This window comes from Eleutherodactylus coqui, chromosome 12, assembly GCF_035609145.1.
Source record: "Eleutherodactylus coqui strain aEleCoq1 chromosome 12, aEleCoq1.hap1, whole genome shotgun sequence".
NCBI classification, from domain to species: domain Eukaryota; kingdom Metazoa; phylum Chordata; class Amphibia; order Anura; family Eleutherodactylidae; genus Eleutherodactylus; species Eleutherodactylus coqui.
In genome coordinates, this window is record NC_089848.1 from 94534917 (window position 1) to 94553324 (window position 18408).

Sequence of the window (18408 nt, forward strand, 5' to 3'; positions counted from 1 at the left end):
GTTCAATCTTTTATTATCACTGGCCATATGGATGGAACAGAAGAGAACCAACGTAACTGTGTATTACATGGCCACCCATTCATCTGACTGATCATTATTTAATAGTACATTACCTGCACTTTCTCTTGGAGGTAATAGCTGATTGCGAGGCTGGACTTGTGTTTATTAGTTAAAGGGGTTTTCTTGGAAAATCCTTTTGATGACCTATTCTCAAAATCGGTCATCAATAGTTAATCGCCAAGAACCTACCACTGATCACCCGGCCTGCTGTCAGTGTGGTGGGGCCAAAAGTCGTCATCGGGGTTGGAGGCTGAAGCGTCATAGGAGGCAGCGCTCCCATTGATTTCAATGGGAGAGAAGCTCTCTATAACGCTTCCACCTCCAACCCCAATGATGTTGTCTGGCCCGCTACAATGACAGTGGGCAGAAGGATCAGCTGATTGCTGGGGATCCAGAGTGGCAAGTCCCTGGTGATTAGCTATTAATGACTTATCCTGATTTGCCCAGAAAACCACTTAATTAGTGGGCGGCTGCAATCTAAAAATGGTTTTCTAGTAGGAGCGATCTGTTTAAAAATATATACTCAAACTGTAATCAATTTAAAAACAAAAAACAAAACCTAAATAAACAATTTTTAAAAAGTTCTGGCTGTTGGAATGAAGTGAAGTGAAACCTTAAAAATATGCCATATCCTCAAGCCAAAATAAACCATGTCCTTAAAGGGTTAATTGCATTGTGATCTTTGTTATAATTTTACACACAGGATGTATCATCTGTAAGATCTAATAGGTTATTTGTGATCATCCAATAGGAAATACCCCCTAGTGGTAAATGATTGGCTTCACAGTCACCTCCAAGTAGAAATGCCTTCTGTTGATCTCTGTGATCCCCTTAACCCTTTCCAATCCAATTTGTATCCTGGTTTTCCTAGGGGGCTTACTATTTCTGCCATTATACAATGGCGCTATCTGCTGGCTTAAGCCAGTACTGCATGAGGTGACACGTTGGATAGGCTCCGACAGCAGAGAGGCTGGCAATATACAGTAAGAGAACCCCGACGGACTCCTTCCAACATCGGAGCTGTACAGCCTTAAATCATAATGTCTTCAGACAGTGGATTGGAAAGGGTTAATTCTCCCAATGGAGGATACACTGGTTAAGTATCTAGAACTGTCCAGGTGATAAGAGGCGCTGAACTCTAGGTCTTGTCCTTTCTTAAGTATAAAATAAGTATTTTCACTTGGGTGCAAAAAATCCAAAAAGGTCTTTTCTGCTAGAAGTGGAGGGTCTGTGAGCGCGGAACTTGTTCAAAAAAGAAAAAAAACATCCTCATGATGAAATGGAGGCTCGATGGTAATCTACTGCGATGGAAACATTCACTTCTTACATGCTATAAATACCCCTTTTATCATTTCCAGGCTATTGAAAGTCTTGCGCCTGTCAATCTAAACCACAACTTCCCCTCACATCACAGAAGCGTTTGCCGACAGCATCCTATTGCCATAGAGTGTTGGGTGCGGGAGATGAAAAAGAGACATGTTGGTACCGTGTTAGCCGGTAGAACAATTATTGCTGTCAGCAAGGCCGCCTGCACACGAGCGGAATTTCCGCCGCTGGAAGCCTGCATAGGATTGCGTTAACAAACGAAATATCGCGCGGCAAACAAACCGCACAGAAATGTCACTCACCCGCCGCCGGCTCCGGTCTGCGCATGCACCGGCTGCACGGCAAGCCAGCACATCAAACAGCCGGAGCCGGCGGGCGCGGGTGAGTACGCGCTTGTCCCTGCAGGCGCTCGGGTCAGGTCCCGCAGCGAGAATCCTCGCCGCCAGATCCGACCCACCCGTCTGCAGGCGGCCTAAGGGAAATAAAATAATCTTATTTATTTTTAAAGCGCCATAAATTCCAAGGCGCTGTACAGCTGAAGAATGGGTTAGGCCACCTGCACACGGGCGTATTTGCATTGCGGAGCCCGAAGCGGGCATCAGCCTCCAGACTCCGCAGCAAATACAGCTCACAGTATTCAATGGAAAAACGCCATTTCATCTCCAGGAGCTTAAATAGATTGCGATTTTCCGTTCGCGGAGAATAAATCGCAGCATGCTGTGATTTTGTGCGAGTTACGCACAGACGGCTTCTATTGCAGTCAATGAAAGCCGGCCGTCCCGCGGCACTTCCACAGTGAGCACTGCAGAAGTATCGCGGGATACGCGTCACTCCAGAGCGCCAGTGGCTAATGCGCATGGGTGACAGAGTGCCGTAGGGCACATCCGCAGAGCTGTGCAGAGCCGCCGGACAGGTACGCAGGGGTCACTGGCCGGGCACCAGGACGAACTCTGCTGTGGGAATCCAACATGTGGGGTTTGTCCCGCCCGTGTGCAGGAGGCCTTAAACCACATATAAGCAGCAAATACTACTATATATATCGCCACATTACATATATAAAGTAGGTAATAACAAATTAGTAAACTAATAACTAATTAGGTAAATAACTAAAAAAACTAGTTAAGAGGGAGAGAGAACCCTTCCCGCCAGAGCTTACAGAGTACAGGGGAACAGGAAGGAGACAAGAGGTGGGCTAGAAGGTGCTCATGTTGTGGTGGCCGCAGGGTTACTGTAGATTGTAGGCTTGTCTGAAGAACTAGGTTTCCAGGTTCCCTTTGATGCTTTCCCAGGTGGTAGAGATCCTGATGGGTTGAGGTAGCAAGTTCCAGAGTATAGGTGAAGCAAGAGAGAAATCCTGGGGACGATTATGTGAGGAGCAAACAAGGGGACAGCAGTGGAGGAGGTCTTGCAAAGACTGGAGGTTCCGAATGGGGAGGTATTGGGGGATTAAATCAGAGATGTATGGGGAGACATGTTGTTGATAGCCTTGTATGTCATTGATAATAACTTGAACCGGATTCTCTGGGTAACAGGCAGCGAGGAGAGACAAGAGAGTAATGCGGAAACAGGTGAATAAGCCAAGAAGCAAAGTTGAGAAAGGATTGGAGAGGTGCAAGGGCATTGGATGGGAGAATGTTGCAGTAGTCTAGACGGGACATGTTGAGGGCACACACTAGCATTTTTCGTGACTCGGGATTGAGGAAACATTGTATTTGGAAGATTTTTTCAGCGTGAGGTGGTGAGGGCTTGTATGTGCGGTTTGCAGGAGAGGACAGAGTCAAATATAATACCAAAATAACAGATTTCTGGAACTGGTAAAAGTGTGGAGCCATTGAGTGTGACTGATAATAACGCCGGGATAGGGGATGAGTTCTGTTTTTTTCCATGTTAAGTTTTAGGAAGCGAGAAAAGAAGAAAGAGGATATTGCCGATAGACACTCTGGGATTCTAGATAGAAGAGAGGTAACATTGGGTCCAAAAAGGTAGATTTGAGTGATGTCAACGAAAAGGTGGTACTGAAAGCCATAGGTTTGTATGGGCTGTCCTAGATCATGGGTGTGGATGGGTCCTAGTACGGAGCCTTGGGGTACACCAATAGAGAGAGGGTGAGGATGTGGTGTGTGAATGGGAGACACTAAATGTTCGGTCAGTGAGGTACAAGGAGATCCGGGAAAAGAACAGGTTTGTGATGCCAAAGAAGGAGAGAGTTTATAACAGGAGGGAGTAATGATAACAGTTCAAACTTTAGGGGATACTTGGATCTCTTCATCAGGTAGTGTAAGATATATTTTGTTACATCAGCCTGATGAAGAGGTCCAAGTAGCCCCGAAAAGCTTCAACAGTTATCATCATTTTGTTAGTCATTAAAAGGTATCATGTTTATATGATTATTTTGTTAATCTTAAGGCCCATTTACACGCAACGATTATCGCTCAAAATTCATCCAAAAGTGAGTGATAATTGTTGTGCGAAAGCAGAAAAGTAGACTTACACCCTGAAACATGTAAAACTGGACAATTTTGTAAAAACCTAAAAGGGGTTATGCCACCAAATACAGGATAGGTGATAAGTGTATAGTTGCTGGTATTACCAGGGATCACAAGAATTAAAGGGGTTGTCTCGCGAAATCAAGTGGGGTTATACACTTCTGTATGGCCATATTAATGCACTTTGTAATATACATCGTGCATTAATTATGAGCCATAGGCCGCCTGCACACGAGCGGAAATCCCGCCGCGGGATTTCCCGCGGGATTTCCGCCGCTGAAAGTTTGCATAGGAGTGCATTAAAATACGCACTCCTATGCAGACGGCCGCGGTTTGGCCGCGCAAAATCTCGCGCGGCAAACAAACCGCAGCATGTTCTAATTTTCTGCGGGGCACGCACTCACCCGGCCGCCGGCTCCGGTCTGCGCATGTGCCGGGTGCGCGGCAGCCGGCACATGAAAGAGCCGGGGCCGCCAGGCGCGGGTGAGTACGCGCTCGTCCCTGCAGGCGCTCGGGTCGGATCGCGCGGCGAGAATTCTCGCTGCCGGATCCGACCCGCTCGTCTGCAGGCGGCCATACAGAAGTTATTTACTTACCTGCTCCGTTGCTAGCGTCCTTGTCTCCATGGTTCCGTCTAAATTCGCTGGCGGCTTGCTTTTTTAGACGCGCTTGCGCAGTCCGGTCTTCTGCTCTGAGCACGAGCCGCTTCAGTGTGCTCGCCGCTACAGCTCTTCTGCGCATGCGCAGACGAGCTGTATCTTCTCGGGAGCGCGCTGGAGCGGCCATTCTGCTACCATCCTCTCTTAGAGGAAGGTGCAGAGCCGCCCAGCTACCCAGCAGAGCCGCCCAGGTAAGTGATGGGTGACAGACTGACGGGAGTGACGCGTGACAGACTGCCGCTGTGGCCCCGGAGCCTACCGCTGTGGCCCCGGGGCCTACCGCTGTGGCCCCAGAGCTTACCGCTGTGGCCCCGGAGCCTACCGCTGTGGCCCCGCAGCCTACCGCTAGGCCCCAGAGCCTACCGCTGTGGCCCCGGAGCCTACCGCTGGGCCCCGGGGCCTACCGCTGTGGCCCCGGAGCCTAGCGCTGTGGCCCCAGAGCCTAGCGCTGGGTCCCGGGGCCTACCGCTGTGGCCTCGGAGCCTACCGCTGGGCCCCGGAGCCTACCGCTGGGCCCCGGGGCCTACCGCTGGGCCGCCGGGGCCTACCGCTGTGGAGCCGGGGCCTAGCGCGGGGGAGCCGGGGCCTAGCGCGGGGGAGCCGGGGCCTAGCGCCGGTTACCTGCTGCCTGGCGGTGGGTGACTGGTCGGCCGCGTTCAATCCCGGGGTCCGGTCGGCGGGTGCGGGGCGTCTGGTTGTCAGGGAGACACAGCTGGTAGCGTCTCGGGAGCGCGCACGTCGGGCTACAGCAAGCGACGGGAAAAGAGCCGGCGGCCATCTTGGGGAAACTTTTTATAAGTTGCTGAAACGCTGGAACTGTAAGTAGAAACCGGCTAGAAAAGTCATTTACATGGGTGATTAGTAATGTATGCTTAATAAGGGGGACTGGGCAAAAAAAAATTTCACTGCTTCCTCGAGACAACCCCTTTAAATCCCTCAGTACCCCTAGTGATTGCAGCGAAGGTGTGGCATGCGTGACCACCATCCAATTCACTTATATGGAACTGCATTCCTTCTCTATCATCATAGAGGGTGAATGCAACGGTGCTCATGCATGTGCACCAATACTCCAATCAGCTCTGGGGGTCCCAGATGTTGGACCGCTTGTAATCAAAAATGTATCACCTATCCTGTGGATAGGTGATAAAAGTTTAGGGTTAGCTAACTGCTCTAAGAGGTCATCTCATGAATACAGCCTTCGTAGGACGGATCTCTGACAGCACAGGGCATATAGTTTCCCTGCAGGGAGATGTAGCATTAAATGCTGGTCAACCATGTAATGCATGGACATAGTAGGTCCAAAGGAGTGGGCACCACTCTTACATAGCAGCTTTTTCTCGTCCATTGAGGCGTCCTAAGTACAGCGCCCCCCTTCTATGATGTCCATATCTTATAATAGGGTGTATGGACAGGGGATGTCTTTGTAAAATGAATCCCCTTTGGCTGTATATGTCCTTATTCATAATATTGCGTTTCTTACAAGATTTCAGCTACCCACAGGGTGTTATTACCAAACTTCGGGTTTTACTACCAACCCTTTAAATGTCTTTATAGTAGAACTGCAATCAACAATCATTGAGAACCGTAGGCTGTATACAGAAAATAGGAGGATATCAGATAAAGCAATTGTTTCTGGGGCACTCTGGGAAACTGAATGTTTAACCAGCTGGCCCGGAAAGTCAAGAAGTTCCATGATGACACTATTTACAGCTAATGTCCCGCAGTGAGACTGTGCTTTTGGGTCATTAATAGATCCCTCTATTTTAAAGTCACATTAACAGCAGCTCCATTGGTTTCCTGAGTAATGTGGTCTCCCACCAGTGGATCTCCAGCTATTGATGGACTACAATTCTCAGCATGCCCAGAAAGCTGCAGGCTAGTATAGTCCAGCCCAGATGTTGAGGAATCCCAATTCTGAGGATGCCTAGGCAACTGCAAGCTGTAAGAGCATGCAGGGAATTGTACAGCAGGCCACAGGTTGGACTATACTAGTTTTAACCCTTTAAGAAGTACCCTTTTTTTTAATTTCTGGTTTCTCCTTCCCTAACTCATTTATTTATAAATTGGCACAGCTGTCTGAGTTGTATTTTTCAATGATAGTATTTAATGTATCAAATTATGTACTGCTCAACTTTAAAAAAAACTTTCGAAGTGGAGTGAAATGGAAAAAAAATGCATTTTTGCCATCTTCTCATCGAAGTAACTTTTTAAAAACTTTTCTGCCGTCTACATAGTTATGTGAGGGCTCGTATTTTGCAGGATGTCCTGTAGTTTCTATTATATTTTGGAGTACATACAAATTTTAATCGCTTTTTATCAATTTTTTTCTTGGAGATGGAGTGCCACAAAAAATGCACAAATCTGGTGTTGTGTATTTTTTTCTGACGATGTTCACTGTGCGGGACAGATGATGTGTTAGTGTAATGTTGTAGATTTTTATTTTGTTGATTTTTTTAATATAAATGTAGGAAACGTTTTTTTTTATGATTAACTTTTACTTCCTTTTATTTATTTTTTTTTAATTAATAAAAGTTTATTTTACTTATTTTTACATTTTTCTTTTTTAGTCCCCTTAGGGGACTTGAACTTACTATCGTTTATCACTCATGCAGAGTAATGTAATACCATAGTATTAAATTATATGGCAACATAGGGATGGCTTGACAGGCAATAGGCCATGGCAACCTAGAGTTAGAGGACCAGCTTTTCTCTACACAAGTCAATGTGAGCACATCTAAAACTGAATTCGGCAACAGGAAATAGAATTGTGGGAAACAGATAGAATAAGATTGCAGAATATGGACTATTTAAAGAAAGCCGGTCAGGTTGTTTTACCACCACTAAATTGCCACCTTACATGACCTGATGATCTTCCCACACATGTACCTGTCTGTTTTTTTTTTGTTTTTTTTTTCCAAAACTGGAGGGAAGGGGTTGGACACCAGACCGTAGAGCGGAAACGCCCACTTGACTCTTCACAAGTCACTAGTATAAAGTGGTTTAAGTGCAGATTTAAGAGTTTCGTGCAGTTTATAATGTACTCTACAATTCAATAGACCTGAGATCTCGGAAACCAAGCTTATATTAAAGAGCAATAATAGTTTACAGTTACAAAAAAAGTAAGTGACCCCTTTAGAATTTCTTAGATTTCTGCATTTATTACTAATAAAATGTGGTTTGACTGTTGTCAAATGTCCACAAGAAAATTTGATGCGGAATCCGCACGGGACACCCACGCAGGAGATCCGCAAACCAAGCTGCCTATAGAGATGTACGGGCGTCCGCAAATTAAAACATGCAGATTTGATTTGCGGACCATTATTGTGCAGTTCCCGCACGGACGGCTTCTATTGAAATCAATGGAAGCCGTCCGATCTACGGCACACCCGTAGCTGACGTGCCGTGGATTTGTGGGAAAGCAGGAGACTTAAAAAACCAAAACTGTACTACGAATGTCCGACAGCGAGCCGTGATGACCATGCGCAGTACAGCAAACCCGAAAGTGGAGGGATCCGTGAAAACGCCGCTGCCTGGAAAATGCCGGTAAACAGGGCTCAACGGCCGCGGGCAGGGCTGGATTCCGTGCGTGCCGTGGACATGAGGCTTAACCCTTTCCAATCCAATTTGTATCCTGGTTTTCCTAGGGGGCTTACTCTTTTTCTGCCATTATAAAACGGCCCTATCTGCTGGCTAAAGCCAGTACTGCATGAGGTGACACGTTGGATAGGCTCCGACAACAGAGAGGCTGGCAATATACAGTAGCAGAACCCCAACGGACGTCTTCCAACATCGGCGCTGTACAGCCTTAAATCATAATGTCTTTAGATGTCAGACAGTGGATTGGAAAGGGTTAAGTCACAATTATAGAGAAACACAATCTAACTAATAACACACAAACAATTCTACTGTAAACATCCATAGTGTAGCAAGAAAACGTAATACTTGAATGTAAGAATCTGTAGATCCCCTTGAAATGTTTCCGGTAGCTGCAAATAAGATTTGCATAATGTTGAGGAAGAATTCTGGACCATTTGTCTTCACAGATGTGTTTAAGTTTATCAATATTTCTGGGATGCCTTGTCTCCATAGCCCTCTTCAGGTCAACTGTGTGTCTGTTATTAGTTTAGACAGATTGCGTTTGTTTATAATTATTAGTAATAAGTGCGAAAAACAGGTAAGGGTTCACTTAGACACCTACACACAGTCCTATCTTCTAAAGCTGGACCTCAACCACTTTTTGGAAAATGCGGAGTAAATGTCTGAAAAGTCACAGTTTTTGTACGTTTGCCAAAATAACGATTTTGGACACCATAATGCTGGCATCCAGGACTTAATAAGTAGGCACCACTGTCTTTATAGACTCGGCTCTCTAAATAAACGCAAGAGGTCTCTGATCTGGTGCTATACTGGAACACAAAGTAAAGTACTAATACCCCAAAATCTCTTAGGCTAGTGCCCAATTACATGAATGTTCTGCATCGCTAAGTATAATGAATCCATATGTGATTTACCTAACTGTTAGTTAAACTGTTTCAGTAATGTCTTTTGCAGTCTTAGGTCTCCGCTTCTGAGAAGACGCAGTAAATCTTAATTTCCTGATGTTTCTTAACCTCAATAATGCAGCGTAAATCTTCCAGTCCCACCGCCGCCCCACGTGTACTTCACACAAAGCCAACGTTCGCAGTCACAGACTTCCTCGTGTTTCCCTCTCGATTGTCACCGGCTGATCTCACCACAGCATTGTGCCAGTACTGGACGCCTGGCAAGGATGAACGCTGGGAAGAAAACCACACTCGCTCTGCCAGGTCCCCACTGTTACAGTAACAGCCGACCGCAGATTAATTCTGTTACTGAGTCTTCCAACGGCTGTCAGTCAAACTGCCGACGCTGAGAAAACATCCGTCGGGTCCAACAGAACTTATCAGTAAATCAGATATAGATAATGACATACACAATATATACTGATATCGTCTCCGCGTGCCTCCGAAGCCCTATGGTGGCCCACAGGTGGCTCTGCTGCCACGCTAAGGCTCCCTATGAGATGCATCACCCTGGCCGTGGTACGGTAAGGGTGTAAGGGCTTAGATTTAGGACAATTGTGGGTTTACCATGACATTATACATTATTCTTACTTTCGACGAAACATTTCTGCAAATATACATCCAACGCTCCAAAGATCGACCGGCGTGGCGTAGCTGGACTGCAGGAGGACCTCGGGGGCTCTGTACCATAATGTCACCACCTGAAATACAAGGAAAGGAGGGTTATGGCTAAGGATAATACCTACAAACAGTACCTAAAGGAAAAGAGCCATATCACTCGTCAACGTACAATGATATCTATCAATGTGAGTCCAAGGGGTAATAATCTACGGAGCAAAAAATGACGCCGTCAGCGCATAATGGCGACCAAAATGGGTCCTTTTCCCTCACGCAGTGGTGAAGGTGGATGAAGCGCAGAAGTCTGAGTGAATGACCAAAATGACCAATCCCCCTCAAATCTACGAAGAATATTAGATTAGTATAAGGATAGTTTCACCCCTCTTCCCTATGGGTTTTTCCATATGAGCGTTTGTTTTGTAACCAACGACATTGCGAGACTGCAAAGTCGTGACATGCTCTATACAGCCACGATATGCGATATTTGGTAGCCCATGTTTCCCTATGGACCCTTTCTTTGTGTTGCATCGCATCACACGTAATTGCGGTTTTCATGCGGTGTGATGCAACCTTTACAGTAGGAAATCCTACTGCCAAAGCCCTAAAATAAGCCCTAGCTGCATAAAAACACGTACATCACCGAAGAAGCACTGTCAGTTCCGCCGCCACGTCTTTTGCCAGTCTACGTCACTTGTTTTCAGGTATCTCTTAAGGTGAGGGATTGGAAAATCCCCGCTTGCAGAAGGCGCTGCCTCTGATTGGCTGAGTGCCGTAGCGCTCAGCCAACCAAAGTCAGCACTTGATGAACCAATCACAGCCATTCAATGAAGGGAACTCCAACAGGAATGCCAGGTTGTTTTCAAATGAAAACACCTCGCATCCAGGGGCTTCCACGTTTACAATGGTGCTTTGGGCAGCATCGCTGGCCCCATTGAAATCAATGGGAGAAGATTTTAAATCCCCGCTGAAAGAGATTCAGTACACTGCTGGGGACCAAGCGGCTAGACGCTCCGAGCCCTGACAGCGGCGGAGAGGTGAGTATATCTTTTTTTATACATGCTAGTGATGATTTTCAGGGAAGGGCTTATATTTAAAGCCCTTCCCTGAAAATTACTGCAGTGATTGCCTGCATCCCATTGCTTTCAATGGGGTCGCCGGCAACAGCGGCGGCCGCATTGAAAGCAATGGGAGAACATCGTGATTCTCTGCCACAGCTGTCACAGCCGTAGCAGGGGATTCTTTACTCCCCGCTGGGAATGCTATCATTACTGAACACTGTGACAGTGTTGTAACAGTGTTCACGGACAAGGGGACTCCCCGTGGGGAATATTTACACCACGGACCTATGCGGTGCACACATGTCCTATCTTTTGCAGGTGCGTGCATTTGCACACCTGTAAGACACAGACATGTGAGCAAATCATAGGAAACCAATGGTTCTAAACAGGCGTGCGGTTTTGTGCGCACCTATGTATGCACCTAAACACGCTCGTCTGAATGAGCCCGCGCCGGGTGTTGTGGTCTTTGACGTTACTTTTTCACATACAGCTCTTTTCAGTTCAGATTTAGGTCCACTTACTGGGACATAGAGGGCATCCTGTACTTTATGACGTTTATATACATGCATATGAAGAGAGGATACGATCTCCGCACAACCCCTTTAAATAGGTTTTCCATGAAAATAGTTAATTGGCTGAGGTCTGCTGCTCAGGAGCCTGGACGATCAACTGATCGAGTGCCTGCACACAGGCGTACAGAGCGGCAGCACATAGTCTAAGCGCTATGTAGTGGCTGTTGCTTGTAATTGCAGACCCGGCGTATTGCAGAGCTTACAGCTAGCACCTGATCAACTGATCGGCCAGGGTCCTGAATAGCGGACCCCAGCTGATCAACTACTGATGACTTATCAAGTCATCAATAGTATTTCTATGGCAAAGCCCTTTAAGATAAAAAAAAACCACATCAAATAAAAATGTTACACTGTATCCGCCCCACTACAAGATCATATTGCAAATAAGCATAGATGGCCAAAGAGGTCGCTGTGTCCCCTGATATTCTCCTGACAAAGCCCAATGCACTTTGGATGTCACTAAAAACCGTTTACAACCCCCCTTCCGCCCTCACTATGGGAACCAAACAAATATTTGCCGGCTTTCTCTCAAGTCAGTAGATAAGAATACATAGAGATCTTCCAGCAGAGGACTGGTGAGACCTTCTCCGCAGACACGTTACAGCAGATTAATCCTTCCTGCAGCACTTACCTAACAGGAATCCAGCTCAATCGATAGATTATCTTCGGCGGCATTAAAGAAGTTGTCCGCTTTGGACCAGCCCTACTTCTTAGCGCCTATTTACACATGATTAGTGTGCGAATAATCATTAGATTGAGTGGTTTACATGATAAATTGTTAGGTGTGAACGCTTGCAAGGGGCGAACAATCAGTGATAAATCGTTAGATTATTGCTGATTGAATCTTTGTCCCGGAAATCATTGTTTATCTGCTGCAAATCTTTTCGTGTTTTGCTGAATAGGAAGACGGGTTGACTGGAGTCGCGAATATGATGCAATGGGCGATGAATACTACCCAATTACTGTTGGGTGTAAATGTACGGTAAACGAACAAGATACGATTGCTATGGCACTGCTGGCTGTATGTCCATTCCAATTTATCTTGCCGTGTAATAGCGCCCTTAGGGCTCCTTCACACAGGAGGATTTGCGCACGCAATATGCAAAAATAGAACGCATTGATATCGTTGGGCTCATACACATTTTCCATTTTTGCGCACGCAAAAGAATAGGACATGCTCTATTTTTCTGCGCATTTGTGCAGCAAACGTTCCTATAGAAGTCTATGGGGGGTGCACAAATGCGCAATACGCTGAGCAATTCCATGTAGGGAAGAACGCATCTGGACCTCATTAAACTACATAGCCATTTAGATCATGTTTGTCTGCTGGGCACCCTGCATGCGCAAAAGGTGCATTAAAATGTGCCAATACATGCACAAAGCAACCTCATTCATAGCAATAATAAGTAGCGCTGAAGCATGTGCATTTGCGCATACGCTTATGTAAAGCCGCCCTAAGGACTTATTCACACAAGCGTGTATATGCCACTATTTAGCAGCGGCAAAAAAAAAACATTTTAAAACACCCAAAAATTGCGACCATCTGATGCAATGGATTCCAATGCATCAGTTCAGATAGGCAATTTTCTGGTGCATAAAAAAAAAACGTCCGAAAAAGATAGGTCTGGACCTATGGGAGTCTTTAAGAGCCGCCGGAAAAAGGAGGTGGGAGGGAGTTTAACAGCTAAACTCCATCCTCTTTATGCCCTTTGCTGGCTGGTGGCAAATGGAGGGGGCGGGAGATTAGCAGAGCTAAACTCTCTCTCCCTGCCCGACGGCATCCTGAGCTTGGCGTATACTCGCAGCACCCAGGCCCTCTGAACGGGCGCTTAAACGGGCGATGCAGCCATGACTTCTCGTTCATGTGATTTTTGGCAGCGCTGCAGCCGTGATGCAGCCGGCCAAAAATCACAGCGCCCGTGTGAAAGAGCCCTGAGGCCTTTTTCACACGGCCGTATGCATTAATTTCCTTCCGCCGCATGCACTAAAAAAAAAAATCGCATACATGAAGAATTGACGCAATCAAGGCCCGATCTTTAGCAGCGTATTTTCTGCCGTTCACAAGGGCGGCTGCAGTGTATTGGCAAAAAAATACACTGCAGCGCGGATATCCCTTGATCAGCAGAAAATCCTCGGAGTGACTATGAATGCTTAAAGAGAGACAGCTGTAATCTTTTCCCTGTGTTGGACGCAGCTAAACCCCCTTCCCTCATTTTTTTTCAGCTCCCATTGGAGTCTAGGGGAGCTTCCAGTGTATCTCGGTCAAAGATAGGGCAAAACCTATCTTTGGACGCTGCATATAAAATCGTCAACTGAAAACGGATGTCAAAAAAAAAGTTTCATTCACTGACAGCAGCAATGATCTTGGAATTACAAGGAATTAAGCGGTCTCATTTAACTGGTCTGATGCCACCAATTATTCCAAACGATAGAATGTACATGTGTTATGGGAAAACTTGATGGATCTTTTTAGTTTTCTCAGCATAAGCATACCCTAAGCCGGTATTAGTGTACCTTGACGCCACCGGAAGCTAGGGGTTTGACAGGGAAAACGCCCCTGCCACAACCCCAGCTCCTGATTGGCAGAATAGGTAAAGGTCCTGCAACCTGCAGGAATGGCTGAATCGGGGTTGCAGCTAAGTGAGGCGACTTCCCTCAGACAGGTATCCGCTGCGGCGGCGGCCGAGAAGCAGCCGTTTCATAATCAAGGGGGTTGTGGCTTCTGGGTCCCTAGCAAGGAAGCCCCTTCGACCTGCTGCAGGGGGGCTGCTCTATGCGCTTTTCTGAAACCTTTAGTGGCCTTCCAGGACTATACGGCAGGGTCCTGTCCATCCAATCATGTACAGGGGGCGTCACCCCCCGCCACTCTTGACTCCACCAAGGCACTAATACCCCCTAAAGCTTAATTACTATAAAGCTACAGTATGTTAGCGTTGCTTCTAGTAACTTCTGCAATGGCAGGTCACTGTGGCTTGACGTTTCCTGCAGAAAGAACAGCCTAGATGTACCTATAGATATACCCATATTTAAACTCTCTTTTAATACAGACTTTATTGAAAATTCTCATAACTGTAAAAAAGTGTGTGCAAAAAAAAAAAAGATGATCAATTTCTAGTGCTGCGCCAAATGTGATTGCCACTGCCAGAAGGAGAGTACTTTGAAGTGTTTCTTCTTTTTGGCTAAGGCCAGGTACACCCTAAGGCCTCACTCACACAAGCGTGGTTTTAACGCAGTAAAGGTGGGTGAAAAGATCGCCGTACGGCGAACATATTTATAGCTGTTCACACCGTGCGCTGAAGCATGCAGGTAAAAAAAACACGCTGAACCGATTGCAAGCAACAACCGGAATACATGCTTGGAATGGCAATTAAATGCCTAATTAGGTAACGCTGTCTTCTTTTGTTGTACGCAGGGTAACTCCCTCCCCCTCCATTTTTCTCCACAGGGCGATTGTTCGCACCGCAAAATCGCAAACATGAACAAATGCATTGGAATCCAATGCCTCAGATGGTCGCGATATTTGGCCGGGCGTGAAAACATGGCTAAATGCCCGCGTAAAAACGCTTGTGTGAATAAAGCCCTAATGGGAGTGAAGTTGGTCATTACACTTTTGGCTCTGACCAGCACCGATGAGGTCTGGCCCGCTGCACTAACAGCAGGCTGAACGATCAGTTGATCGGTGGGAATCCTGAGTGGCGGGCCCCTATTGATCAATTATTGATGACCTATCCTGAAGATAGGTCATCCATAGTTAAAGTCCTGGATAGGTCATCCATAGTTAAAGTCCTGGAATACCCCTGTAATGGGGTTTACTAGATTGGAAAAAAATATCTACTTCATACCAGAAACAAGACCCCTCTTGCCCATATCCTGTGTTTGGTATTGCAGCCAAGCTCCATTCATTCCTTTGAATGCTGCTCAGTTTTAGTACAGAGCAGTTTGGGGCCAAGGCAACTGCCAACCACAACCACTAGGGGGCAATATATTGTCATTGACATGAATGGGAGTTGATGCCAGATCAGACCCCTAATGGAGGCACAAGGCAGCTGAGAATTTTATAAGTATGTAAGTGGGAAAACCTCTCTGTTACAAAAGAAATGAGAGACTTTAGTCTGATCACATATAGTCCCAAAAAGTGCCACAAACTACATTGTAAAAGTAGTATTATATAGAATTACAGTAAATTCAAGTCCCCCCCTCCCCAATGCTACATAGTCATACATGTCTACCCTCATCTACATCGTTCAATTATCTCATCTTCCCTTATTACATTTTCGGGCACAGATTCCTGTGTCCAACAGGTTTTGGCGCACCCCATCATTGTGATGGGTGATGAGGTGCGCTAAATGCAGTAAAATAGAGCAGACAACGCTCCAAAATTGTGGTGTCAGAAAACGCAGCGAACGAGCACATGTCTGCGAGGCCGCATTGAAAGTGTTAGAATAAGCGCATGTGTGAGAGTGCCCTAAGACTGTATAGTAATACTTACCGCCATATTGGCCGCAGTAGTAATATTGCCCCCATAGTGGTCCCAGTAGTAATAGAGGCCCCAACAGTAGCCCCAGTATTAATAGTGCTTGCATAGTGGCCGTAGAAGTAATAATGCCCCCATAATGGCCACAGTAATAATAGTAACCCCCATAGTGACACAGTAATAAAAGTGACCCTCATAGTCACCTAAATGATAAAAGTGACCCCCATAGTGGCCCCAGTAGTAACAGTGCCCCAATAGTGACCCCCATAGTGATCCTAGAAATAATAGGGTCACCCATAGTGGCCACAGTAGTGATAGTGACCTCCCATAATGGCTCCAGCGGTAATAGTGACCACTACAGTGGCCCCAGTAGTAAGTGTCTCCTATATTGGTGGCCGTAGTAGCAATAGTGCCCTCCATAGTGGCCCCCGTAATAATAGTGTCCCCTAAATTGGCCCAAGATGTAATAAGTGACCCGCTTAGTAGTCCCAGTAGTAATAGCACCCCCCCCTCACTCTATTGGCCTGGGGCTGGCCAGCATCCCTACTCGCGTTCCACGCACCCAGCCTGTACTTTCTGATCAGCGCCAGCAGCCACTTCTTAGTCTGTGACCACTTATCTCACCTCTCAGCATCTGCGTTGTGTACAGGACTGTGCATGGAGACACCAGGGGAAAAAGGACAGCAGTCGCAGACTGCACTACTGCTACCAGACTAGAACTGCAGGCTGGGTGAGTGGAATGCAAATATGACGTGCTGCATTACATGTTGGCGCTATAAAACTCTAAATTATTATTTATGGTTAACCCTTTCCAATCCAATTTGTATCCTGGTTTTCCTGGGGGGCTTACTCTTTTTCTGCTGTTAACAATGGCGCTATCTGCTGGCTAAACCCAGTACTGCATGAGGTGACACATTGGATAGGCTTTGACAGCAGAGAGGCTGGCAATAAACAGTAAGAGAACCCTGATGGATGTCTTTCAACATCGGAGCTGTACAGCCTTAAATCATAATGTCTTTAGACGTCAGACAGTGGATTGGAAAGGGTTAAAGTGGCAGTGGGCCTTTTCTTGACTTTACGCTGAATATCTATTCCTGACCTAAATACAATCACCTAAACCTACTACCTGCCAACAAATTTAAAACGCAACAGACTTATTGCGCCAACCCAAGAGACGTAGAGCCACTGATGCCACATGATTGCGCCGTCTGGGCACTTTGTGCTTCAGTTATTTTTACGCTCAGTTACTGGCACTTCTTTTTCCTCCAGTGGAAACACATTCAGAAAAGGCTTCTTTCACTTTCTATGAAATGTAAATTTTAAACATAACAGACTTATTGCGCCAACCAAAGGGAAGTAGAGCCACTGATGCCCCATGACTGTGCCACCTGGGCACTTTGTGTTTCAGTTATTTTTACACTCAGTTACTGGTACTTTTTGTTCCTCCAGTGGAAACACATTCAGAAAAGGTTCTTTCACTTTCTATGAAATGTGCTATTAAAAGGCAGAAATGTTGCTGTTTCTAGGAAGATGCAGGCTGGAGGATGTAACAGAAAGTAATTCTCAGTATTTCTCTTCACACATTAAAAAGAGCCGCTGGTGAAAACACATCCTCAAGTGACCCCGTTGTTGTGCAGAAAGACGTATGAACTGCGAGCGTGTTTCAAAGAGCAATAATCAGATGGCCTTCTGTATAAAGCATCATAAATCAGTCGGCGTTTAGTACCTTCATCTTGAAAAGCTCCATAGGACTATACAAGGCAAGAGGAGCCCGAGGGGAGGACTACTTCACAGTAGCTACTTTTAAAGTTGTTTAAATACACTGATGTATAACACTGCCCGGTATAACCTGACCGATGCAAATTAACGTTAACCTGTGATACACGCTTTTTATAATTCTTTGTTTATTTCAATACTTACTAGGGTTGTTCCATGAAGAATAGTTGTTAGTTAAATCCCGCCCACAATTCTAAACATTTTTTGTATTTATACTTCTTAACATTTTAGGACTAATATAAGAATAGCACCACCTGCTGTTTCTATTCTGCATGCACCTAAGTAAATGTTCCATGGTGGTCGCACGTGCTCAGTCTTGCTTCTCTCTCCACTCGGTATGTAGAGTGATCTCTGGAGTGGTGAGCCACTGTGTTACAGCTCACTAGAGTTGAGCGAACGTACTCTGTCGAGTATTAGCGTACTCGATGGTGCTCGTTACTCGAATGAGCATCAAGCCGTGTTTGACCGCGCCCCAGCTTTTGGCTCCTCCCCGTTGTGACGTACCTGTTTTGGCCCCTCCCCACCGCAGCGCGCACCATTGGAAAAATTTTTGTCTGGCAGGAAGGGGAAGAGAGAAACACGAACCAAGAAAAAAAAAAAAAACAACTTGAAACAACTGTTGTCAATGGGGTTCGTTACTCGAGTAGAGCTCTCGAATTTTACGAAAAGCTCGACTCGAATAACGCGGACCCGAGCATTTGGGTGCTCGCTCATCTCTACAGCTCACCGGACGTGTTGGATTGGGACCGGGGTGATTTCACAACATCAACTAGGCCCTAGAGATCCACATGTCGGCACATGCTGAGTGTCATTGAACACAGACATGAGCATTTCTCTG

General features: G+C 46.1%; 1 protein-coding gene across 1 annotated transcript in view; it reads right to left on the minus strand.

The window, feature by feature from the left end:
- Positions 1-18408, minus strand: part of CDK6 (cyclin dependent kinase 6) — a 138146-nt gene that overhangs the window by 14960 nt on the left and 104778 nt on the right. The window contains exon 5 of the mRNA XM_066585728.1: positions 9664-9773. Within this exon, the coding sequence (XP_066441825.1) occupies positions 9664-9773 (110 nt within the window). The remainder of the gene's footprint in view (positions 1-9663; positions 9774-18408) is intronic.